This window comes from Ostrea edulis, chromosome 7, assembly GCF_947568905.1.
Source record: "Ostrea edulis chromosome 7, xbOstEdul1.1, whole genome shotgun sequence".
NCBI lineage: Eukaryota > Metazoa > Mollusca > Bivalvia > Ostreida > Ostreidae > Ostrea > Ostrea edulis.
The window spans coordinates 56,432,626-56,459,393 of NC_079170.1; the positions used below are offsets into that span (position 1 = coordinate 56,432,626).

The 26,768-nt window shown below is 34.6% G+C and overlaps 1 protein-coding gene across 1 annotated transcript in view; it reads right to left on the minus strand.

Annotated features, from left to right (window-relative positions):
• Positions 1-3,817: 3,817 nt before the first annotated feature.
• LOC125653324 (heat shock 70 kDa protein 14-like) overlaps positions 3,818-26,768 on the minus strand; it is a 100,798-nt gene continuing 77,847 nt past the window's right edge. The window contains exons 11-14 of the mRNA XM_048882752.2: positions 21,512-21,598; positions 19,285-19,458; positions 5,492-5,550; positions 3,818-4,137 (exon numbers count right to left, since the gene is read on the minus strand). Of these exons, the coding sequence (XP_048738709.2) occupies positions 4,056-4,137; positions 5,492-5,550; positions 19,285-19,458; positions 21,512-21,598 (402 nt within the window). The 3' untranslated portion in view covers positions 3,818-4,055. The remainder of the gene's footprint in view (positions 4,138-5,491; positions 5,551-19,284; positions 19,459-21,511; positions 21,599-26,768) is intronic.

Consider the following 26,768-nt stretch of genomic DNA (forward strand, 5'->3'; position numbering starts at 1 on the left):
TATGATATGGTGACTGTAGGTGGAAAGGATAACACTTTAGAGCCCGGAAACCATATTGCTACTTCGATGTCCAGTGTGCTTGACCTTTGGACCCCAAAATCGATAGGGAACATCTTCATCCCATGGGTAGTCCATATATATGATATGGTGACTGTAGGTGGAAAGGATAATGCTTTAGAGCCCGGAAACCATTGCGTCTACAGACGGACGGACAGACAGACAACCCGATTCCAGTATACCCCCCCACAACTTGTTGCGGGGGGTATAAAGAGGCATCCTTGCTCATCATTACCATGCTATTAGTTTGTCTACTTAATACCCAGAGACAGAGAAGAAGATTTTCAAAGAATTTCTACATTTTCACTATATGACCAATAGAGCCCCACCCTAACACAAGAACCCCTGCCCCAGGGGCCATGAATTTCACAATTTTGGTAGAGGGCTCAACGCTCATTATAATTATGCCCACAGTTTGGCTTCTTGATGTCCAGGAGTAAAGAAGATTTTTTAAAATTACACTCATTTTGATGGTTTTTGCCCCACCCCTCGGGCCCCAGGGGGGCAGGGACCACGAATTTCACAATTTTTGTTCCCCTCCACCCACAGATGCTATATGCCAAAATTGGTTGAAATAGGTTCAGGGGTTTCAGAGAAGAAGCTGAAAATGTTCAAATGTTAACGCACGACGACGGACAAAAACAGATAGCAATAGGTCACCTGAATGAATTCAGGTGACCTAAAAATCCGGAAGGCCAGCTGGCGAGATGGTTGGAAGTTTTATCCACTTACGATATGGAAATACAGCACAGATACTTGAATGCGGATTTCTTGAGCCGGTTACCATGTAAACAATGTGGTTTTGGAAAAAGTTGGGGTATGACAGAAAAACCTCTTATCGTTAGTTTGGGAAACGATTCATCTGACAAGGATGAGATAAACGAAATGAGTCTGATCGAGAGTATCCAAGACAAAGATAGTGAAATAGTGCGTGGATGGATAGAAAAAGGCGAAAAACCGACATTTCAGGAGATTCGGTCACAAAGTATGTTTCTAAGATCACTATGGTCACAGTTCGAGAAGTTGGTCCTGCAAAACAACACGATGTACCGTAAATGGACAGATGTAAACATAAATTCAGAGAAACTGCAAATAGTTGTTCGATTGCATGAAAGACGATCAATACTGCAACAACTGCATGACAGCAACACGGCTGGACATTTAGGGATTGGCCCTGTATATTTCTAGAATATGAAATTGTTGAACCCACTGATATCGTGTCATCTTTTGTTTGGCCAATCGCTCTTGGACCACCCCTAAAATACAATAATTTAGCGTTGTAAAGTCTATATCCAACATTCCAAAACCTCTTTCTAACTGACCTGTATCACATATTGCTACTATTTTAGGTCACCTGAGTCTTTAGTCTTCGTCTGTTAGCAATTTTACATGTTTAACTTCTTCAAAGCTACAAGGTCAATTGTTACCATTTTGTGGTGTGAAACTTCTTTAGGATAAGAGGAATGTAAATTGTGAAATTTATTATCTTAGCTCCAAAAATTGCCACAACAAATGCCAAATTTCAAAAATCTTCTCTACTCCCACACCTGTGAGAAAGTTATGATGTACATGAAGCCCTTTACCAATAATGTGAAATTCACGGCCCCTTAGTCAGGGGTTCAGTCTCTAGGGTGGGGCAAGTTTGGCCAGTTGTTATACCTATGTAAAATCTTTAAAAATCTTCTCTACTCTCAGTCTTGATTGAGAAAAATTAAATTACTGTGAAAATCATGGCCCCTGGATTAGGGGTTTAGGCCCTAGGGTGGGGCCAATATAGCTCTCTAGTGAAAACGTATCAAATAGTCCTTTACTCTCAGACAAGCGAGAGGAAAAACAAAATGCATGGCCTATGTAAAGGCTTTGGTACTCAGGCGACCGTCTAAAGAGAAAATCAGACTGTCTCCAAAATACGAGTTCCTCTATTGCAATGTGGAACTTTAACAATCCCCCCTCTCTTTAGGCCAAATATGTGCGTTTCCTATTTCACTCCTTTCACATTTCAAGCATTCTTTGGGTAAAATGTGTCATCTAAAAGTTAAAATCTGTGATTATGCAAAATTGTAATTGATATTTCACTGGTTTGTTTGTTTACATAAAAAGACTCGAGTCTTTGTTTACATAACACAGATTTAAGGCTAAAATATTACTTTTATTCTTGCATTCAGTAGGTCAAAATGTTGGCTGACAACATTAAATGAGTTATATTTTTAATGTTTCACATCAAAAATAAAAATTTTTTTTTTCAAAAATCGTGAACCAGTCCCTTTAAGTAGGGTTGTTAGGTAAAACTTTTATTTCATTAAAACATTTTATTTGAAATCTTAGTTTTTGATACGCTTTCAATACAGGTCTATATATATTACAAATACTTTTTACACATTTTGAAGATCAATTAATGTTTAATGTAAATCAGAGAAACACGAATGCAAAAAGATTTTTTTTTCCAAATTCAGGATTTCTATTTTCTTTTATATACATGTATATTATCAATAAAATATTTAGGCTTGGCAGCAAAAGGGTAGGAAGGGTCAGGAAACCGGAAACACACATACATTTTATTTTGGCCTTATTAGAAATATGTATTCCATGCAAATGGTGACTGGATTTTGGTGCAAACACTCTACATCGTTTTCAGTTGTATAAAGATGAGTGCCCATTCGCTTTCTGTTGCTATCATATTTTGGTCGTATTGCCCACTGCAGCCTTTTTTTATTTTTATTTTGGTGTACGTGTATGTTGTAACTTTCTTTTCGGTAGGCGTAACCAGCGTTTACTTTTTCTTCGTGTCATCACCTTGCAGTTAATTGAACTAACAGTCTAAATTATATTTCAAGCCTGAATATCACAAACAAAGTAAATTTAAATCAGTAAAGTTTGCAACTCGTTCATGTTCTCATTTATATATATTAAATATTTTAACATGTAAATACAGTGAAATATTTTTTCCGTGTCAACGATACAATAAGTGTTGCCCCAAAACAATTTTCCTTTTCTTAGATGACGTCGGTTTTGAAACCCAATTTTGGAACATCTTGATGATGAAAGGTGAAAATAACGAACAGTGATCAATCTCATAACTCCTATAAGCAATACAAAATAGGCAGTTGGGCAAAGACGGACAAATTATTGTTAATGTACCGACTACATTTACATACAAGCAGCATTTCAAATCAAAGAATGACTACATTGCAAAGATGGTTTGATATTAATCTCAAATCCAAATGACACTTTCTTAAACTCATCACATTATGATTGGTTCATTGCCCCCTACCTCCACTGAAAGCTGTACCCCCTAGTGGCACACACTGAAATTGAGGTTTTCACCGTTAATTTGACATGAAATTTCGGAAATTATGGAAGTATCTGCTACAGCGTTATGTGTAGAACCCAAGCGTATTAGTTATATTATGTGGAGTGGCAGTATAATAAAAAATTTCGCCAAAATGAAATATCGATCAAATTTGCATCTTTGCGTGTGGTTGCCGAATATTGTTGAATTGTTCACCTATTTCTAGCACAAACTGCAAGGTGGGAAACGAGCAAGAGTAAGCGGGGACATCACTGTGTTCCGTTGTATGTTAATATAAGACTAGTTTTGTCTCTATAGCTGTAACCAAGCTAAATATGTCAACTTGTCTAGTAAAACACGCTTCGAATTCCGTACCCCCTAAGGTGACTATTCCACACCCCCAAATGTGGGGTTGTACACGGTGAAATAGGTCAACTAACAAAGGAGGCCATGAAAAATTCCAACAGATTGTTAGAAGACAGTCACCTTTATTCACACTAAGTGGGTATCCATCAATATAATTATAATTTTAATGTACTGAATCAAATTAGTTAAAAAACCATTTCAATACAATTTCAAAGAAAGTTGTTTTAACAATGACAGAAATTGAAGTATGAATAATGACTGATACTGTCAATATAAAGAGCAATTTTGCAGACATCTGGACTGAAAGGCATCCATGCACTTGCATAGTTGTGTTCCTATAGCTTTAGTAGCTGCAAATATCTACTGTCACTTGCTCCACCTTTTGTGAAGTTTCCTCTCGACATGTTATGTGTAATGATCCCTCCCTGCAATGTAAAACATGTACTAAAATATAGGCAGTAGGAAATTTCTATCCTAATTAGGAATATACAGACATTCATGCATAATAGTGGTATGATTTTCATATCAAGTGAGCTTTTCTAATCGTCTTTTGTCTGTAAACTTTGTTTTATCAGATATTCATATTATGTACCAAATCACAGCGAAATTTGGACTCAAGAATCTCTTATTTGCAAACAAAACACCTTTTTTATCATTCTGGGAAAAATCTCAAAAAATTCATATAAAATAATTGAGAGCTTGTATCACTCTTTCGATGGTGAACTCATACTTCATAAGAGGTATTTTAATGAGCCATAAAATTTTAGTGTAATGAGCTACGTACCTTAAGATGTTATTTAAGTGTTTTACACATAAACACTATATACTAAGTTTGGCCCCACCCTGGGGTCAGAACCCCTACCCCGGGGATCAAGATATTTACAATTTTGATAGAGGCCTTCCTGTTCTACATCATTATGCATTTAGTTGTCCCCCCCCCTCCACGTGTGGTTCTAGAGTGAAAATTAGTCAATTTTGGGAAGCCCCTGGGGTGCAGGAATCCTAAAATTTACAATTTATGTCCCCTTTGTTCAAAAGATGCTTCATACCAAATTTGAAAAGAACTGGAAAGATAGTTATCAAGAAGAAGTTAAAAATTTCTATTGTTCTCACATTTAATAACTGACCATTATTTTGGCCCCACCCTGATACCAAAGCCCCTACCCCTGGGATCATCAAATTTACAATTTTAGTAAAGGATTACCTGATCTTTCTAAATATCCAATTAGTTTCAATTTAGTATCAATAGCACTAAAGGAGACATTATTTCAGTGTTTTACACATAAACACTATATAGTAAGTTTGGCCCCACCCTGGGGTCAGAACCCCTACCCCGGGGATCATGAAATTTACAATTTTGATAGAGACCTTCCTGTTCTACATCATTATGTATTTAGGTTTTCTTACATGTGTGCAGTTCTTGAGAAGATGATTTTTGAAAATTGGTCAATTTTGGGCAGTTTTTGCCCTGCCCCTAGGGCCCCAGGGGTGCAGGAGTCCTGAAATTTATAATTTTTGTCCCTCTTGTCCCAAAGATGCTTCATACTAAATTTGAAAAGAATTGGAGTGGTAGTTATCAAGAAGTTGAAAAAGACTGAAAATATATTTACTGAATGGTTATGATCATGCCACTATTCAAATCATTCAATTCTTATTGTTTAATGCAAATCATCTAGTGGCCTGTTCACAACTAAAAATATTTTGTCCCAACCCAGCCTGCTGCACCATTTCTACGCTATAACTTTCTTAATGTAATGAACAGAGTAAAACAGCCCATACCTTCTTAAGTGAAATGTAGTCGATACACATCCCTTTTCTGGCAAGTCTCTCATCACAATCTAATTTTAAAAAGAAAATAGATGACACAAAGTAATTCAAGTAAATGTATAAACAAAACTACTGATAACCCATCAACAAGGGTCATAATAGTAACCCAGGGAGGTGACTGAATTCCTCAGAAATCAGAGGAAAACAACACCTCACCCTACCTGGAAAAATACCATTTTCTGCCACTTTAGATCAAACCCAGAGTGTTTCATTTTTTCAAAAATTGAGCCAATCGGAGGATTTCCTCTGAAAAGAGGAAAAATCACAACCCTGATATTGTATTTCCCCATACAAAACATTAAATTTCAATTATGCCGCAAACCTCTTGGAGTTCATGGTGTGAACAAACTTGATTTATATGTATGTATGCTTGAATATTGAATTGAAAAGTTGTACTTTGGTACTTCTTGAGAAGATTTTTGAAGAGTTTTCCTATGTATTCCTATGTAAAACTAAACCTCTATTGTGGCCCAAGTGTTAAGGTGTGTATAAATTTCAATGTACACTTAATGAGGATGTGTTCATATCAATTTGATACAGTGATCTCTTGTGGTTCTTGAAAAGATTTTCAAAGAATTTCCCTTAATACTTGTATTCTTATGTAAAACTTTAAATCTTTATTGTGTCCCCATCCAGATGTCATATTAGTAAGAATAGGTTGGTTGGCCAATTGTGTTATGGCGTGATGTTATTGTTTCACCTCCCTCTAGAGAATTTTTCACTTATGTGGAGATGTCACCATTGCTGTTGAAGGGCTGCAAAATTTAGGCCTTAGTCTGCTCATAGCTTACGGCCTTTGAGCAGGGAGGGAATATAATGGGCCACACCTGCTGTAACACGGGGCCTCAGTTTTTGCTGTCTCATCCAAGGATCACCCCATTAATTTAGTCACCTCTTACGATAAGCATGGGGTACTGAGGACTTATAAGTACATGAGGATACTTGTACAAAATGTATATTACTCTGACAAACTGCACCCTTATGGTTTTTAGAAGATTATTTTGGGAAAAAAAAGTTCTTTGTATTCCTGAAAAACTTTGAACCCCAAATGTGGCCCCTTCCTAACTCAAGAGTTCCTGATGTGAAAGATTTTCAACAAATTTCACTATTCATTCCTTAATACAAGAGGCTCATGGGCTACATCACTCACCTGAGTAACCTGGGCTCATATGCAAAAAAATATCCCTATATATTTGCATGTAATACTTTGATCCCCTATTGTGGTCCAAACCTATCACCAGGGGTTATGATTTTGAGGAACTTGAATCTGCCCTATGTCAGGAAGCTTTCATGTAAATGTCAGCTCTTCTGGCTCATTAGTTCTTGAGAAGAAGATTATTAAAGATTTTCCCTATATATTTCTGTGTAAAACTTTGATCCCCTATTGTGGCCCCATCCTACCCCTGGGGGCCATGATTTGAACAAACTTGAATCTGTACTATGTCAGGAAGCTTTTATGTAAATGTCAACTCCTCTGGCCCAGTGGTTCTTAAGAAGATTTTTAAATGACCCTACCCTAATTTTGCATTTTTGTGATTATCTCCCCTTTGAAGGGGGCATGGCCCTTCATTTGTTCAAACTTGAAAGCCTTTCACCTGAGGATGCTTTTGGCCAAGTTTGGTTGAAATTGACCCAGTGGTTCTGGAGAAGAAGATGAAAATGTGAAAAGTTTACAACAACGCTGACAGACAACAGACAAATTTTGATTAGAAAAGCTTACTTGAGCCTTTGGATCAGGTGAGCTAAAAAGGACCTCACCACTTTAGCTGTGACAGATGGCCCCTGATGATTTAGTAAAACATCAAAGTTTGAATTTTGCCATTTACAATGCCCCAAGATGTTCATAATACCTTAACTTAGAGCGTTGGTATTTTATTTGACTGAAAAGTTCGTTAACATTAAGGTAGCTCATTAGACTAAAATTTTATTTAATGATTTGTTAAAACACCTCTTATGAAATATGATTTCACCACCGAAAGAGTGATATAAGCTCTCAAGTATTTTATATGAATTTTTTGTGATCCATTTTGGAATAATGAAAAAATTTTGCTTTGTTTGCAAATACGATACTCTGGGGTCCAAAATTCGCTGTGATTTGATGCATAATATGAATATCTAAGAAAACATATGCCTAAACGACTCAGATAGACGTTCTAATTTTTTAAATAAAAAAAAGATTTATAAAAATTTAAAACGTTATTTGCTAATATTTTTTAAATCTATGAATAAAATCTTCAAAATTTCTAATCTTCAATTAGAAAAAAGATATATCAGAAAAATATATTTTAAACAGAAATTGAAAAGAAATGGTCAAAATTCAGAAATATTATGAGTTTTCAAAGTTGAACCAAGCCCGGTCGGATTTATAAAACAAGAGGCCCAAGGGCCACATCGCTCACCTGAGTCTTCTTGGCTCATATTTAAAGATTTTCCCTATATATTTGTATGCAAAACTTTGATCCCTCCCTTGTGGCCCCATCCTACCCCTGGGTGCCATGATTTTAACAAACTGAAATCTGAAATATGTCAGAAAGCTTTCATGTAAATATCAGCTTTTCTGGCTCAGTGGTTCTTGAGAAGAAGATTTTTAAAGATTTTTCCTATATATTTGAATGTAAAATTTTGATCCCCTATTGTGACCCCATCCAACCCCCAGGGCCCATGATTTTACAAACTTGAATCTGTACTTTGTCAGGAAGCTTTCATGTAAATCTCAGCTTTTCTGGCCCAGAAATTTTTTAAATGACCCCACCCTATTTTTGCATTTTTGTGATTATCTCCCCCTTTGAAAGGGACATGGCCCTTCATTTGAATAAATTTGAAAGCCCTTCACCCAAGGATGCTTTGTGGCAAGTTTTGTTGAAATTGGCCCAGCAGTTCTTGAGAAGAAGTCGAAAATGTGAAAAGTTTAAGATGCCGACGACGACGACAGACAACGGACTCAGGTGAGCTAAAAAGTATTGTAAGAATTTTAGCAAAAGTAGGTCCAACTTCCAGGGCAAGGTCACAAGATCACACACCACTGCATCGCATGAAAGATCTTACCATAAAGAATGTATATACAATTATGAAAGCTCTAGCTTAAATAGTTCAAAAGATATTTTTAAATATTTTCCCTAAATAGCATACAACACTTTCATCCCCTATTCTGGCCCCATCCGACCCCCAGGGACCATGAATTACACAAACTTGGATCTACTCTATGTCAGGAAGCTTTCTCCAGAACCAATTTTTTTTGTGATAAACAAAGTTCATAATATAATGCATTTTTCCTGAAAGTTTCACAGAAAACCACTGTATAGTTTTCGAGAAAAAAGTCCTGCACAAAATTTGGTCAAAAAAATAATAATAATAACTAGAAACTTGTTGCCATGGCAACAAGAAGGTCTTTCATTCTTTCCGTGTCCTTAAATTCTTCATTTGTTATACGTTTTACTGTAGTGCATACATTTCTGTTAAATATACAGGACGAGTTCTTTTTAATTCATCACATTTGTTTGAAGAAACATTTTCTTTCTTAATAATTTTCTTTTGAAAATAGGTGTGGCTTTTCCTTTGGGCAAACTGGAAATGCCAAGCTTGGTTTGATTAAGGTCAGTGCTTTTTGAGAAGATGAAAATGTGAAAAGTTTATAGCAGACAATAATTGGCAGAGTATTTAGCAGATTAGATGCGAACGTGAGCCCAATTATTTTGGGAACCTACATGATAATTCTAATTTACATAAGAACAAAGGAAATAATACATAATTTGGCCATTGAATAATACCAAACATGAAAGTAATGATAAAAACGTAGAAAAAATAATTTGAAAAAGTACAGGTATTTTGGGGATCGAACCCGGGTCGCCCACGTGAAAATCGAACACGCTAAACATTGCGCTAGCGACGACCGTTGCTTCAATAAGAAAATGACAGTATTAATACTATCGATATTAATTTGAATGCATGTAGAAGTACATATGTATGTGCCACTTATAAAGTATATAGATAAAGAAATAGGAAAAAAAATTGTATTGATATCACAATATATATTACCGTTATACAATCTCAGTTACTCCTTTGTCCCGAGGAAATAAAATATGAGAAAATTAATGGTTTGTAGTATTAAGCAGATTGAATGTGAACGGTAGATCAATGTCTTCGGAATAATAAGTTCTTCTCTGTTATTTTCAAGTATTCAAGATTCTATAACATTTTTAATGTTTTTCTATAACATCCTTAATGTTTTTCATATGTGGATAAAATGATATTGCCATAGGAAATTCAATTTTGGCCTAAAGTGCAAACAAGGTAAGTTTTGTACTACATTATATCCTTAATCTTCAAAATTACAGGATTCTGTAATATCATCAATTATTCTGTCATAATTATGTTCATTAAAAGCAAATGATTTAATAACAAAATATTGTGTCAGATTATTCCCCAAAGTCACGAACATTGCCGTGACATTAAAAACACAATAAACAAGAGGCCCATGGGCCACATTGCTCACCTGAGTCAACTTGGCCCATATTTAAAGATTTTTCCTGTTATATTCACATGTAAAACTTTGATCCCTATTGTGGTCCTAAACTACTCCTGGGGGTTATAATTTTTACAAACTTGAATCTACACTATGTCAGGAAGCTTTCATGTAAATATAAACTTTTCTTGCCCAGTGATTCTTCTTCAGAAAATTTTTAATGATTTTCCCTATATATTTGTATGTAAAACTTTGATCCCCTACTGAGGTCCCATCCTAGCCCCAGGGGTCATGAGTTTAACAACCTTGAATTTGCACTATGTCAGGAAGTTTTCATGTAAATCTCAGCTTTTCTGGCTCAGTGGTTCTTGAGAACATTTTTAAAAATTTTCCCTATATACTTTTATGTAAAACTTTGATCCACTATTGTGGCCCCATCTTTCCCCCAGTGGCCATGATTTTAACAAACTCGAGTCTGCATTATTTCAGGAAGCTTTCATGTAAATTTCTACTTTCCTGGCCCAGTAGTTCTTGAGAAGATCTTTAAAGATTTTCCCTTCATATTTGTATGTAAAATGATCCCCTATTGTGGCCCCATCCTACCCCCAGGGGCCATGATTTTAACAAATTTGAATCTGCACCATGTCAGGAAGCTTTCACGTAAATATCAGCTTTTCTAGTTCTGTGGTTCTTGAGAAGATTTTTAAAGAGTTTTCCTATATATTTGTATGTAAAACTTTGATTCCCTATTGTGGCCCCATCTTACCCCCGGAGCCATGATTTTAAGAAACTTGAATCTGCACTATGTCAGGAAGCTTTCATGTAAATTTCAGCGAGACGCCTGTTATGCACTACCCTAGTGGTTTTTAAGCATAAACCTCAAAACCTCCATGAGGTATCTAAGTGTTTCTGTGGATTTAGTATCAATCTGAACATGTTGAGAGTGAATTTACATGAAAGACACACATACATACCTATACTCACAATCACATTGATTAAAAGGAATCTACAAAACTAGATTTTTATAAATTTTTATTACGTGTTCATATTGTCCCTGCCCAGGAGCCATGAATTTCATAATATAGACTAGTAGAGAGCTTCATGAACATCATCATAATCATGCACTTAGTTTTTCTCATATGTATAATTATATATATGCCAGTAGAGAAGATTTTCTATTATTTAATACATTTTCACTATATGGCCATATTGGCTCTGCTCTAGGGCTTGAACCCTGATTCATGGACATCATAATTTTGCATTTAGTTTTTCTCAAATATATATCGCAGTACATCATCACAAACCTCGGGTTATAGTTTCATTCCGTTCCATTGTGAAATTGAAACAATAACCTGTGGTTTGCGACGATGATGGCTGTAGAGAGATTTCCTAAGATTTAATGAATTTTCACTAATATGGCCATATTGGCACTGCCCAAGGCCCTGAACTCTTGACCCAGGAGCCATTAATTTCACAATTTAGGTAGAGAGATTCATGGACACCATAATCATGCATTTAGTTTTTCTCAAATATATATGGCAGTAGAGAAGAAGATTTTTTAAAATCTAATACATTTTCCCTATATGGCCATATTAGCCCCGTCCTAGGCCCTGAACCCTGACCCAGGGACCATGTATTGCACAAGTTTGGTAGACGCTTTTACTGTTACTTGTATGGTTTTCTCTTACTATTCAGTTTCATTAAAACATTGTAATTACTCATACTTCAAACAAAATAATTGTGATGGGTGGGCATGCATAGTTATGGTTTGAGTGGCTCAGGTGACCTACAGTCCCTGAAACGTTCTACTTTACCATTTTTCTGTTCGCTCACCGTGCGTTCACCGTTCGCTCACCGTGCGTTCACCGTTCGCTCTCCGTGCATTCACCGTTCGCTCTCCGTGTGTTCACCGTGCACTCTCCGTTTACAGTTCACTGTTCACAAAGCATTCACCGTTCACTGTCATTCGGAATACCAAAGTCAAAGGATCGATTTTCATAGCAAGGCAAAAATGAAATCAAAGTACTGAAAGTACTGAAAAGCGCTAAACTGACTTCATGAATTCTGTATGTAATGTTAATGAGCAGGAACAACATTAAAAAAAGGTTTATGCATTATTCTTTATTTTCGCATAACTAAGTAGTACATTTTCTGTAAGAAAATAACAAATATGGATTGGAAGCAATGTCCTGAAACTTTTCAACACGTTGAAATATAAATTTTATATGATGTTGTTAAAACAATGGTCACTATGATAATTTTGATCCCACACTAAACTAAAACCTTGTCCTTGGATTATGAAGTTTACAATTTTGGTAAAGGACACCTGTTCTTATTAAATATCTATAATCAGAATTTAGTATCAATAGCATTACCACCGCTGCGGTGGTCCAGAGGTAAAGTGTTCGCTCTGTATGTGGGCGGTCGGGGTTCGAATCCCGGCCGCGACAGACCTAGTTCGTTAAACAGGTAGTGACAGTTCCATCACCAAACTCTTGGCATCAGGTGTGAATGTCAAGGGTCCTCGGAGATGGCCTTTAAAATGGATGTCCCGTGTCACAGTAGGTGTGGCACGCTAAAGAACCCTCACTGCTCAATGGCCGTAAGCGCCGATCATAGGCCTAAATTTGAAGCCCTTCACCGGTCTTGGTGACGTCTCCATATGAATTAAAAATTATTGAGAAGAACGTTAAACAAGATACAATCAATCAATAGCATTTAAGGCTATATTATTCAAATATTTGACAAATGAACACTTTATACCCTGTTTAGCTCCCACCCATCTTCCCATGGCAAGGGTTTCTGATCCGCTCTGCTCCGGTCCCTGGATCATTACATGTAAATGCTCTACATGACTATGCATTTTTTTTCTTCTACAGATGTGATGTTATAGAGAAGAACACTTTTGGTAGAAAATGTGAAAACAGTTGTAATGGTAGTTTTCAGTATAAAGTGTTCAATTGTTATTACGCAACTAACTTACTGTTGTGTTCCAGTTAAATAGTGTATGAAATATTTTTAGAATACAACTGAAATGAAACAAATCAATAGTTTGATACATATATGTAAGTCACTTATAATAGAAAGGAACAAACAAACTGGACAAAAAAGAAAATTACACATAACCACATACACTAACAAATGCCACCTGTCAAAACACACCAATAATGAAACGCTTTACATCCATCTCATTACCTTACCAGAAATCATTTAAATACACACATAAACATGCATCTGTATGACTTGTACTACAGAATCCAGTACATAATTATCTGTAAATAGCAATCAAACCATGAAAGTGGAATTATTTTTTAAAATCAATAATGAAGTTATTTTCAATTCAAAATCAGGTTGGAGAGAATCTGAATCCAAATAAGTCCGATAAATACATGTATAACTGAAAACAAAATTTAGGAAGTTATTTAGAAAAGATGTTCATCATACATGTGTAATATTACTTTGAAACTGAATACTGCGTCATCAACAAGAGTGGAGATAGCTCATTTTTAACATGAAAGTTAGTGCAAGAGGATAATACTAATTCAAATATGATGATGAATTAGACTAACATATATGCATGGATTTAAATTTAGCAATTGTAGTAATTGTTTGTTATACGTAAATCTAAAAACAAAAACAAAAAAAAACCCAAGAGTTTGTACACAGGTACATTAAACGTTGTACTCATCAACTTGTGTGAATTACACTTCTTGTGTAAAAGCTCATATTCATATTGCAAAGGAGACTCATCCGTTTGTCTGAATGAGACATAATACACATTGCTATTGTTTTAATTTTATAAAACAGTTCTTTATATGAAAATTCTAATAACATTAGCAAAAAACCATAAGATTCGAAGCTTGTGTAGGAGTTCTAATATGAAAAAAAAAAAAACGTAACAGAAGTGACTCGCAATAAATATGCAAAATTTACAACATGTAAATGTAGCTAAATGAGAATCCCAAACTAGGCACTGAAAAGTTACAAAAGTAATTTTCAAACGGTAATGTTCAAACCACTTTAAGAAATAATGAAGAGGCATCTCACTAAAAAACTAAATGCATCTTTTTTATAAGAAAAGATCGTTCAGCGAAAACAAAATGTAGGGACAGGGAACAACGACAGTACATCCATGCCCCTCCCCCTTCTTCATCATTTGTACGTTCGGAAATACATGTAGCATATGCATGTCATTGTCAATTGTTTGTTTGAAGTACAAAGAAATTGAAAACACGATTACTTTTCGTTGTATGTAGCGTGTTGTGGACCGCAAACCATTTCACATTCATGCTTGACACAATGGCAATGTTTATCTAACACTAGTGTTCTAAACATATGTATTTCAGTATACAGCCCTCGTAAAATTCCACGCGGTGTTTAGAATACTTGAAACCGGGGTATTGTCTTCCATAATATAATATAATATAATATGATATAATATAATGTTGTACCTTTTATCTTTTCCTTGCCCCAAGACTATTATTTTTAGTCTCATTTTTAAAACTAAATCACGAAATCAAATTTGATTGTGTTGACGATGATTCTGAAGACTATCTTGGTCATTTAGAAATAATAAAGTAAGCTTAAGTTACACCGTTGCATCCTCTAAATTTCTGCATGACCGACTTACATATAAGATCGGGGAAGGTGTAAGCAGTTACGCAATATCATCCTTCTGAGACACCGATCTCTGTCCTTCGCTGTCAAAGCATAATCGTGCATAAATTCTTTCTCGTTCACGATGGATGCGGATCAATTAAGTTTTTACTGTGTTGCACACATTTTTGCTGCGTCGGACAAAAATTTTACTGAGTCGGAACAGCAGCCAAAACACGTGGAAAACCCTGCTGATTCGTGTATAGCTTAATGACATGGCTTCTAATTATAGATTGTACAATGCAAATTGATTTTCCTGGCCTCTAAGCGCCATGCGAAGGTAACAATGCAAAGGCACCCAGCTAAACCGGTTTCATAATACATATTCTTATTCAATTTTAGATTTTGAATCACTTTAATTATTAGAGATGCAGATTCAAATGGGAATTTTAACTGAAGAATGACCTGCATCTGTGTCTCACTTTCCCCAAGAATGAGGACAAAAATATCACCCTTTTTATACATATTTTATTCACTGTTCAACGAACTGTATTTCCGGGGAAAAAATGTAACTGCAGATATGAATGTTATCCCCGTGCTAGATCGGTTGCAAAATTACGACTACTTTAAACACGACTTGACCACAGCGATGCATAAATTCGCCTATAGGTGGCGATAAACCGGAAACATGATGACGAAAGCAAAATCCAACTGGCGGCAATAAGGGCTTAAGCTACGCTTAGCGCTTAAAAAGGAACGTGCGCATAAGAGTGAAAGTAAACTTTCTTATTATATCAGAAATTTGATTCATAAAGTACAAATATCAGGATTATCAACTGTGAAAATTCAAGGAAAACTGCAAATCACTTATCAGTATCAATTAAAGAATAGAATAAATCATTGTTATTATCATTACAAAACACAAGTATTGTTTGGGTAAAAAGTGGGAGAAGTTCTGAATGATAGAAAAATGCAAGAGCCTTCGGTTATGAATTTTACATGTACATATAGCGAAGAACGAGCAACGAGTGCTGGTACATATACGAAAATGAGGCAGTTTCAGTTAAAAATACCTCGCCCCCACCCGAATTATCATTGTAACATTTTCAAGTTTGGGCAAAAGTACAATTTATCAGATTTCATTTTGTCTCACTTGACACAAATTCTATATAAGTTTATTATTTTTCTTAATCCCCTACCCCCTTTCTTTCTTAAAAAAATCCGATGCTACACGGTACATTTCAATGCACATTTGTGCCCAAATGTCAAATTGATTTGACGATTTGACAAGTATTTCTGATTATTTTACGCCTATATTTATGAGAGACATTGTCAATAAATGTATTTACTCCTTTCCCCAAATTCGAAACTTTTGAATAGTTTGTCTCTAATATAAAGATGAAATATTTCTCATATAATTTTGCCCCACTTATGATATACGTATAGTTCAGTAAAATAAACAGTTTTATCTGCATAAAAAATATACAAATATTGCACAATCTAAATGTAAATTCATGGTCACACTATTTATTTTGTACGTACGTACATTAATTCTGGGATTATTTCCTCAGGCCGATATACTATACATGGAATTACGCAAAATCTACGGTGGAATAAACCTTTTATACTATTTACAAGCGTTCAGGTGTCAACATGAGGTACCCGTTCTACCCGTGTTGGTTGTTTAATGCATTTTATCTAGATTTCTTTCGGAGATGTTTTTAATTGCATGTAATCCAAACGACCGCGATCGTAAATTTGGAAGTCACGCATGTATATCTGTAAATTCTTGGTGCTAATTACTAGACTATCTTTAGTTCACATGCATCGTTTAGACTCTTGTATTAAGAAATTAAATACTATGCATCTTAAGTCAAAATATATAATACATGTAGTATACCGATAACACACCAATATTCATGATTTATGAAAACATCAAGAATTCTAAATATTATGAAATATATGTTTCTATTTTTCATGTATGTATCTGTATACGTAACACAGGCACTTGTTTCTGTAAATGACTTATGACCTCTGTATACTAATAACAACACAAGGTACCTAGCTTCAAATGACACAGAATGGCACCCCCTGAGAATGTCAGCCTTTTGAGCCTCCAGGGAATATGCGATGCAAATGTATTTACTACCGTTGTATTGTACAATCATTCAACTTAAAAACCATGTATGACATGACTGCATTCATTGCCTCTTATCGCAGAAAACTGCAACAAAATATGGATTTTCCGTTTTATACCACGAAGTGCTATGTACTGATACCGCAAAGAATGAAAATTGTATATTCGTTGTGTTGAAAAATAAAGTCTGATTGTTTTATTATCACAATAAATTGATACGATGTTTATTACCAAAAAATCTTGAAAATATTGCTTTGTTAACAAAATAAAAATTTTGAATTGAAGACGCTGTACGCTATTTTTAGTTACTCAAAAAAACCAAAGCTGTTCGTACGTTTCGGGATTTTACATGTCATCAGAAGATAGAAGCTAAGACTTCCCGAGTGGAGATTTAAAAATATTTTTGTGTCGGAATCATTTCTGATGAAGATAATAATGAAATTATGACTTACTGTAAATACAACTTCGTTAACTAGTATGAGAAATATTTCTGCCAATTGCATGTTTCATGCAGATCTATGGAAAGTCAGAGAAAATACAGATAAAAGATTATTTGGAAGTATGCAAAATAGAGCAAGGAAAGTTTTTTAGTGATGTGTTATTGACTTTGTGGTATGTATTGATGTGACAAGTACCTGTTGTTACATTGAAGTGCGAGAATGGCCCCTCCACTATTTTTGATAGTACTATGTAGTAGTGAATGAGAAGATATTAATGCATGTAAGCTTGAAAGTTATAAATTGAAGCCCTGTAGCAAAGAATGACACCCCCCTCCCAGCCTGAGGGGAAATAATTGAGACAGCAATGATTCTGCCAATTGCATGTTTCATGCAGATCTATGGAAAGTCAGAGAAAATACAGATAAAAGATTATTTGGAAGTATGCAAAATAGAGCAAGGAAAGTTTTTTAGTGATGTGTTATTGACTTTGTGGTATGTATTGATGTGACAAGTACCTGTTGTTACATTGAAGTGTGAGAATGGCCCCTCCACTATTTTTGATAGTACTATGTAGTAGTGAATGAGAAGATATTAATGCATGTAAGCTTGAAAGTTATAAATTGAAGCCCTGTAGCAAAGAATGACACCCCCCTCCCAGCCTGAGGGGAAATAATTGAGACAGCAATGACGAACACTATACCCCCCCCCCCCCCCCCCCCCACACACACACACTAATTAAGGTTCTGAAGATCTCTTTATCATTGTCTGTCAGGAAATTTAAACAAGCCATGTGCAACTTCCAACTTCTCCAGTGAACCCCCTCCCCCGCATCCCTAATATTACGGATCTGTGCCGATATGGAAAATGTCACAGGCATCTGAAGTATGGATTTTTCTGATTTTTTGGGCCGGCGATTATTTCTCCGAAATGTGTGGATTCCCCATCTATTCCATCCTAATTTCGATTTATGTAATTGTAAACATGCTTTTTTGTAAGCATTATACTTGCCTTATACTGTTTATAATAAGTACAATGTATATTTTATTATACCAGTCCAGTAGAAGGCCAATCTCTAAAGCTTGTGAAAAGCGTGAAACGACTACATCAATCGAAATTGCTATTGGGTTGAGAGAGACAAGGAATCCACACATTTTGGAGGAATTGTCACCGCAAAAAAAAAATCAGAAAGGGGGGATTATAGTTATCTGTGGAAAAAAAATATGGGGGGATGGAGTACCCTTTATTTTTTGTAGCATTTCCCCCCTAATGTTAGTAACTAAATTATATAAAACAATATCAATTGTGGTTAATGGTCACCATTAAAATCATCCCTTTGTCTGTTATTTTTAATTCATCTCTGATGCTCTATCTTTCTATAAATAACTCTAAAGAATTCCAAACGTAATTTTAGAAGAGTGTGCTAGCCAGTCAAAATCGCCTACGTATTCTGCGCGATATCAGTACATAGCACTTCGTGGTATAAAACGGAAAATCCATGTTTTGTTGCAGTTTTCGCCGATAAGAGGCAATGAATGCAGTCATGTCATACATGGTTTTTAAGTTGAATGATTGTACAATACAACGGTAGTAAATACATTTGCATCGCATATTCCCTGGAGGCTCAAAAGGCCGACATTCTCAGGGGGTGCCATTCTGTGTCATTTGAAGCTAGGTACCTTGTGTTGTTATTAGAATACAGAGGTCATAAGTCATTTACAGAAACAAGTGCCTGTGATACGTAATACTGTAATCAATTAATATTTTCTTTTGTTTGTGCATAATTGCTACGTGCATTGATGTGAAATTTACGATCATTTTCATGAGAAATATACATCCAGTACTTGCACAGAAATGAACAAATACTAGATGTATTCATATATATATTCTCTACCTGATTATCAAGTAAGTACAATCCAAGGGGAAAATCTGAAATATACCAAATGAATAGACCATTTTGCGCTCACCATGCGCTCACCGTTCACTCTGCGCGCGTTCACAGTTTGCTCTGCGTGCGTTGACCGTTCGCTCACCGTTCAAGTGGGAAAGTAGAACATTTCAGGGACTGTAAAAAAGACAGTAATATCTTAAAGTAGTACATGTAAATACTCACCTTTGCTAAGCACTTTGCAGTATCTGGATTGTCAATATCAGTGCATTCACATATATCCATCTCCATACAAGTTTGATTGGGACATAAATTCATTACTTCTTGTCTTCGTGCTGGAAAGGGGGTCATCTCTTGGAATATTGGATATAATATACAATCTTTGTTGATATCCAAACCCTGCAATTAACTTAATGTTTAATAACTCCAAATAGATTTTTATTAACTATCTATAATTACTTTATTACATCATTTATTTTGTTTTAATGTAATTCAAGCAAAAAAAAACTATACAAATTGTAATCCTATTTGTTTGCGAACAATTAGAGGTTTTTCCACATTCTTAGCACTTGGAAAAGTGAAAGAATGTTTAAAATTATAAAGAAAAAAAACTTCTAACATAAATGTAGACGGAAAGATGACTTTGACCTCTTAGCAAATCTCAAAATCATTAAATTTGAATGAAAAACTGAAGAAAAAAACTAAAAAATATTATAAATCATACATGATCTGGACTTCAAATCTGACATCAAATATTGAAGTATCAGAAGTCTAAAACCCCAACTGATTATATCTACTACTACTAATAATAAAATATATATAGTGCCTTATAAAATGAATTACTCTAAGGCACTTTACAAGGGTAAGAAGAGGAATGCATTGATAAAACACAATTAAATAAAATTAAATGACAGTATGGTATAATGAAATCAAATGACAGTATGGCATAATGAAATTAAATGACAGTATGGCATAATGAAATTAAATGACAGTATGGCATAAAATGAAAGGTAAAGATGACAGTGATCAATCTCTTAACTCCTATATCGAGCGACAAGTATTCTCAGAGACAGACTGTCCACCAGCAGAGATACAAGCTCAATGGTTAAATGAAAGGTGAAGATAATGAATAGTTATCAATCTCATAACTCCTATATCGAGCGACAAATATCCTTGGGGATCTGTAAAATTATCAAAATAAAACACTATAATTAAGATCTATACTTAATTTTTTGGGGGGGCTGTTTGATAACAGTCACAGCTTATCCACGTTAGAATCTAACAAGAGACCCACTGGCCTTATGGGCCACTTGAGTATTAGTTAAAAGTATCACTAGTCCCAAGGACTAAAAATCTAGAAAAATTTCCTGTTCTTAAAATATCTAAGCCAAATTCTAGCCTCCCCTTGTCCCAATGATGCTTCATACCATATTTGAAATTAATTGGAATGATAGTTTACAATAAACACTCTATACCAAGTTTGGCCCCGCCTTGGAGTAAAAACTCTTACCCTGAGGATCATGAAATTTTAAATTTAATGATCCCCGGGGTAGGGACACCAAAACCCCCTACCCCTGGGATCATCAAATTCACAATTTTGGTAAACGACTACCTATTCTTTCTAAATATCTATTTACTTTCAATTTAGTATCAATAGCATTAAAGAAGATGTTATTAAAGTGTTTTACACATAAACACTATATAACAAGTTTGGCCCCACCCTGGGGTCAGAACCCCTACCCCTACCCCGGGGATCATGAAATTTACAATTTTGGTAGAGGCCTTCCTGCTCTACATCACTATGCATTTAGTTTTTCTTAAATGTGTGTGGTTCTTGAGAGGAAGATTTTTGAAAATTGGTCAATTTTGGGCAGTTTTTGCCCCGCCCCTAGGGCCCCAGGGGTTCTGGAGTCCTGAAATTTACAATTATGTCCCCCTTGTCCCAATGATGCTTCATAACAAATTTGAAAAGAATTGGACTGGTAGTTATTAAGAAGAAGTTAAAAATGTTCAATTGTTAACGCACGACACACGAAAACCAACTGCAATAGGTCACCTGAGTTTACTCAGGTGACCTAATAAATTTGTAAACTTTACAGAATCTGGGAATCACAACTGAGCAAAACAAAAACAAAAACAGTGTGTTCCATCTCTAAGTATAATAAGTTCTTCCGATCCCAAGTACTAATGACAGTGAGTTCTTTTGATAAAGACAGAACTTGTACTTTGGGAGTTATATTACTTCAGTCCCAGCAAACACTGTCCCGTTACAGTACTAAATGAGTTTTACTCACTCAGGTTGATGTCTGATCATGATTTCACAAGTCATGCATCATAGACTACGAGTTTTTGAAATACCTTTAAAGGTTTTGAACAAAAAGGAAATTATTGCAAACAAAAGGTCTTTCCACAGAAGATGGAAAGACTTGAATAACAGATTTAATGAACTTACTTTTATGCAAATGGTCTTTGAAAGACATTCTATTTCATTTTCACCATTCAGGATTTCACTTTCCTTGGCACCTGTTAAAATGGCTGCCTGAAAATATAATACATGTGTAATGGATAAAATGTTCATCTGAATCATACCTATATACTTAATACTTCTTTTCATAATTTACCAGTAACTACTAGTATCTTTAAAATTTTCTGTTCTGTGGCACTGAGGTTCAAGGCACTACTATATAATGGGGATATATATATATATATATATATATATATATATATATCTCCAATAATAAAAGTCAAGAAACACAAAACTTGAATAACATTTCACTGTTAGTGCATGCTTTCGGCTTTAATGCCTCTTCAGACAGTTATAAAATTTTAAAGCCGAAAGCGCTAACAGTGAAATGTTATTCAAGTTTTGTGTTTCTTGACTTTTATTATTGGATGTATTTACTGTATCAAATACTGAATTCTTTTTTACAAACTATATATATATATATATATAAATATAAAAGCACTGAATAGGCCACGACACTGTTGGTTATTTAAAACTCAAATTTTCGACGCAACCCGCGTCTTTATCAAGAGACATATATTACATAAACAAATAACACGCAAAAACGACAAGTATCGATAAACTACATTGATGACAAGAGTGATACACTGTTGTACTGAGGCCAAAAATAAAAATTGATTTGTTTGATGTACTCCGACCGACCCGTCAAATTTGCTCCTACCTGATCATTTTTTCAGCAATTTTAAATTTCATTTTTTTTTTTGGTTCCCTTGAAAAATAGAAAATTCTCCTTACTTTAAAACTACATTTGTAAATATTAAAAAATTTCATGACATTAAAAAACAAACAAAAACACCTACCTACCGACCCACATTGAAAAATGTGGGTCGGAGTACATCAAACAAAATCATTTTTAATGATGGCCTGAGTGATAAAAATGGCGGTGGTTTCGTTGTAAAGCGTGTTTACTGACTATGGTTTAGAGAGTTTGTACCATGGTCGGCTCGGGATGAAAATAAAATTATTCTTGAAAATTACAGAAATCAAATAAATTTAGAGGGAAAACTTACAAAACAATGTGATTATGGAATAAAATGGTGGGAAGATAATGATATGGAGTGATTAAGTTCAAAACAATATTAGGTAGTCCGTACCATTGATGATTCGGATATGGTGAACAGCGAAAAATAATGATTGCCAGAAGAACACGATTAAACAACAAACAAGGTCAATCAAAAAACACAGGTCTAGCATTAAAATCAACAATCGAATAGGTGAATGGGAGAGAAGTCTAAGGAAAAAGATTCAGTATTATTTTTCAAGGTAATATATTTTTCAAGGTCAGACAAATTAAAGCCGCATTCTAGAAATTCTGATATCGCAACATAAAGAGCTATGCGAATCCGAACTTATGTTGATTTAGAATAATGTTTTACCATAGTTTAGAGGTCTTAAGATGATATATTAATAAAATACTAGTCTTCAAGGTCAATACATTTTTTGTCTTATTATCACCCCCCCCCCTTTTTTTGAAAATGAAAAAGGCTTACAGATAATTTTGTTGAAATAAGAAATTTAAATATCTCAGCAAAAATGGTTGTCACGGCAACCAACATACCTTGCATTGTATACAATCAAAAATTCAATAAAACAATAGATTTTTTAGCTAACTTTTTTCAGAAATGCAACACAATCAGGCAAGGTCTTTCATATAGAAAGAAATAACAAATGTTAGATTTTTATTCAAAAAAATAAAATCAGTTAAACAACTTTTAGTTTTTTGTTTCTGCCCTGACCAAAAACACAATTTTTTTCATGTTCAGCTACATTTTCGAAAATCTATCTAATTACTAGGCTAATGATCTAATTTAGGTCAAGAACATTTACCTTCTGGGTGCATCAATTACTTTCTAATGACATGCTAAATTCTATTGAAACTTGTAAATGACCTTGTCCTACAATCTCAAGGTCACATTCATGAACCAATGACTTTCATATTTAATCAGTTGACCTAATTAACTGTATTTGGATTTGATTTGAACATGTATATATATCTTTATCTACTAACCAACCTGTGTGGGTTTTTTTTTAAATCACATAATGCTGTGGTTTATATATATTATGGTTGAGAGAGAGAGAGAGAGAGAGAGAGAGAGAGAGAGAGAGAGAGTCTGTTTGATAGATGCTTGCAGTGCATTACTATATATCAATTATAACTTCCATATGATCAGGAAGATAAATTGAATAAAGCTCTATATGCAAAGTTGATATAGAATAAAGAAATATCAGGAAATAGATATAAATCTCAGGAAAGTTAAATGAATCACAAGATTATATATTTTCAAAACTTTACAAACTTATTTTTCAAACTCATGTGTAGATAAACACAATGCTACTTTATTAATAATATACTCTTAAAAAGTATCAACTATGGGAAAATGTACATAGCAAGGTCATAGGACATAATTAAATCACCAGGTTCGTTAAGTTTACTATTGGGGGGGGGGGGGGGGGGGGGGGGGGGGGGCTGGTGTCTGCCATTTGATACAAGAGAATGTAAGATGTTGGAATAAGTAGGTCTCAAGTATTTCTGTATCGAAATCTCTATGAAGTGAATTGTTTTATTACATTTAAAATATGGATGTGGTCTAAAATATATGAATTACAGAATTTGTAATTGGAAAACGTGTGTGCTATACTCATAGCCAAATAATGATATATAGGAATGAGATATTTGTTAGAGAATCTACCAACCAACCCCCCCTCCCCCTTTTCATCAGAACAACAATCCACATCATTACGTATACAATATTTTGAAATATGAATTGCATTATAATAGAAATTACATTGATAGAAGATAAATTAGAACAGTGAGAATGAAGTACTTTGAATACACAAAAAGTGTGTCACAATGCAATGTTGAGTATGACGCAATATGAGGTGAAAGTGTGACGTCAGCATTGATATTGATTGAGTGTAGAAAATGATTTAGATATTTCTGTTAGGCGGATCTTTAGGTTTTTTTTTATAAGAGAAACAAGTGTTCAACAATAGATATACTTCGAAGCTTATTTACCGGTGTTTACTATTAATTTACTATCTGTCATTGAGACAGTTTGTATGAATCTGGAATGATTACATGGATTTAAGAAATGAAACTTATAATTCTTTGTTTGATGCATGTATCAAACGAAACATTGGACGGAAAACTTCATCAATGCGCTATGCGCATTGATGAAAAAGCTTTCCTTACAATGTTTCGTTTGATACATGCATCAAACAAAGAATTATAAGTTTTATTTCTTATCATTTAATTATGTTTTTAAGATAGAAAAACAAATAGTTTCTCCCATCAAAAAGCTTGAATTAACGTTTTTGAAATGGCGCGTATAGGAATACATATATGTAAGAATGAAAACAACAACAAAATGGCATGGCTGTGCATTCAGGTCAGGAACAGTTACTGTGCAGATTTAAATGGATTATACACCAAATTAAAGGTGCAATGGTTAAAAGCTGAATTAAATATAAAGGAAGATAACAAGTGGTGACTGGATTTATGCTGTGCACATTGTGTTGGAGGAGATCAACGTTGAACACTGGTTTTGTCGTTGGAACGGTGGAATGCAACTCGGCTCCATTTCAATATCGAGTAAAAAGTTCAACACCTCTTCATCTAAAACGCACTCGTTGACTGAGCCCCATATAACGCAGTTCAATTTCATTAATATTTACCAGATCAGAAATTGCCACTTGCTCCGTCATGTTATTGATCTCGTAAAGCAGACGATTCATACCGGGAACTCGTGTAATTTGTCTACTTCTACCAGTATGTGGTCTACGTCATCAAGTTGACTATTCTGCCACGTCATTGCCTATGTATGTTGTTTCTTTAAATTAATTTGTATCTTTAGTTGTGTTTATTTTTGATAGCAATGAAAAACAAAAATCAAACGAATGCATGTCGTTATATGTAATGCTTGTGTGGAAAATCCTGTTCTATAATTAGAACGGGGAAGACGCATTCCAGAAAAAAGTAGTCCTGCGTGCTTAGTGCAGATGAACTCCGAACGAAATTTTGACAGAGAAATCAAACGAATTTTTCAACCAATCAGCATCATTGTTAAGTCATCACTTTAAAAGTTATTTTAAATCTAAATGATTCTAACTTCACTATTAACTAACATATAAAATTTAATTTACAGAAAAATAGGCAAATCTCTACATCACCTTTCAAATTTCCTGTTAAATGAATTCCTTAATGACCATCCAGATTTTTTATGATGTCTGCTAAGTGATATTCATTCATTTCTTCCTTTAATTCTAAAGAGTTTGCATCAAGGGGGATAATAATTGTGTAAAATAGTAGGCACTAGTGTAGAGTTTTGAGGGGTTTTACAAAAAAGGGTAAATTGTTTAACTGTTTTTATTTACTATATTGGTGCTGTCTTAAAAACGGCACGTAGAATTAATGTCAGCCCTGCTGCGTTTCAGAGAAAATAGTGTCTGAAAAGAAGTCATAAATGCTCTTTTTTACCTTAATTTTTTATGACTTATTTTTAAGAATAAGCAAGAAAATACACATTTTTTTTAATCACAGGTACAATAATCCAAGTGCTTTCTTAAATTTCCATTCACTGTACATTGTTGGGAAATTGTTTTATTAGAAATATTTGTGAAAAGATTAAATATTCAACATCTAATGATTTAACTGTGGATACGGTGCATTGCCATGGAAACAAGATGCATGGTTCCAGTAATTTTCACTTTTTTAACATTTACTATCACCATACACAAAAGTGTGAGAGTCGTATACTTTTGTTCAGATTTGTGATTTTTGCACTTTCCACTTTTTTAAAGACAATTCTCAATGGTTACTGACAGCTTCTCTTAAGATTGATTACTTTCAAAACAGTACAGATCATTTTAAGAGATCTGGTTCGGGATTCTGATTAGTAATGGTGGGGAAAAATTTTGAAGGGATTTATTATAAATGTGTAAATATTTTGTAAATTTTTGAATTCCTTGTGTAATTTGTTGGTAAGAGTGTGCAAAAATGGTGCATTGGTATTGATTTGCATAGACACACAAAAATTCCACTACAGAGGAGCATTATGCTAGGACGGCATGGCTAGTACTAATATGGCATCTAAGAAAGGTATTGAAACTGTCAGTGATTGTGTTTAGCTTGTAACATTATAGGGGGTTCATTATATCACAGCAAAAAAGTGAACCTGGTGTCATA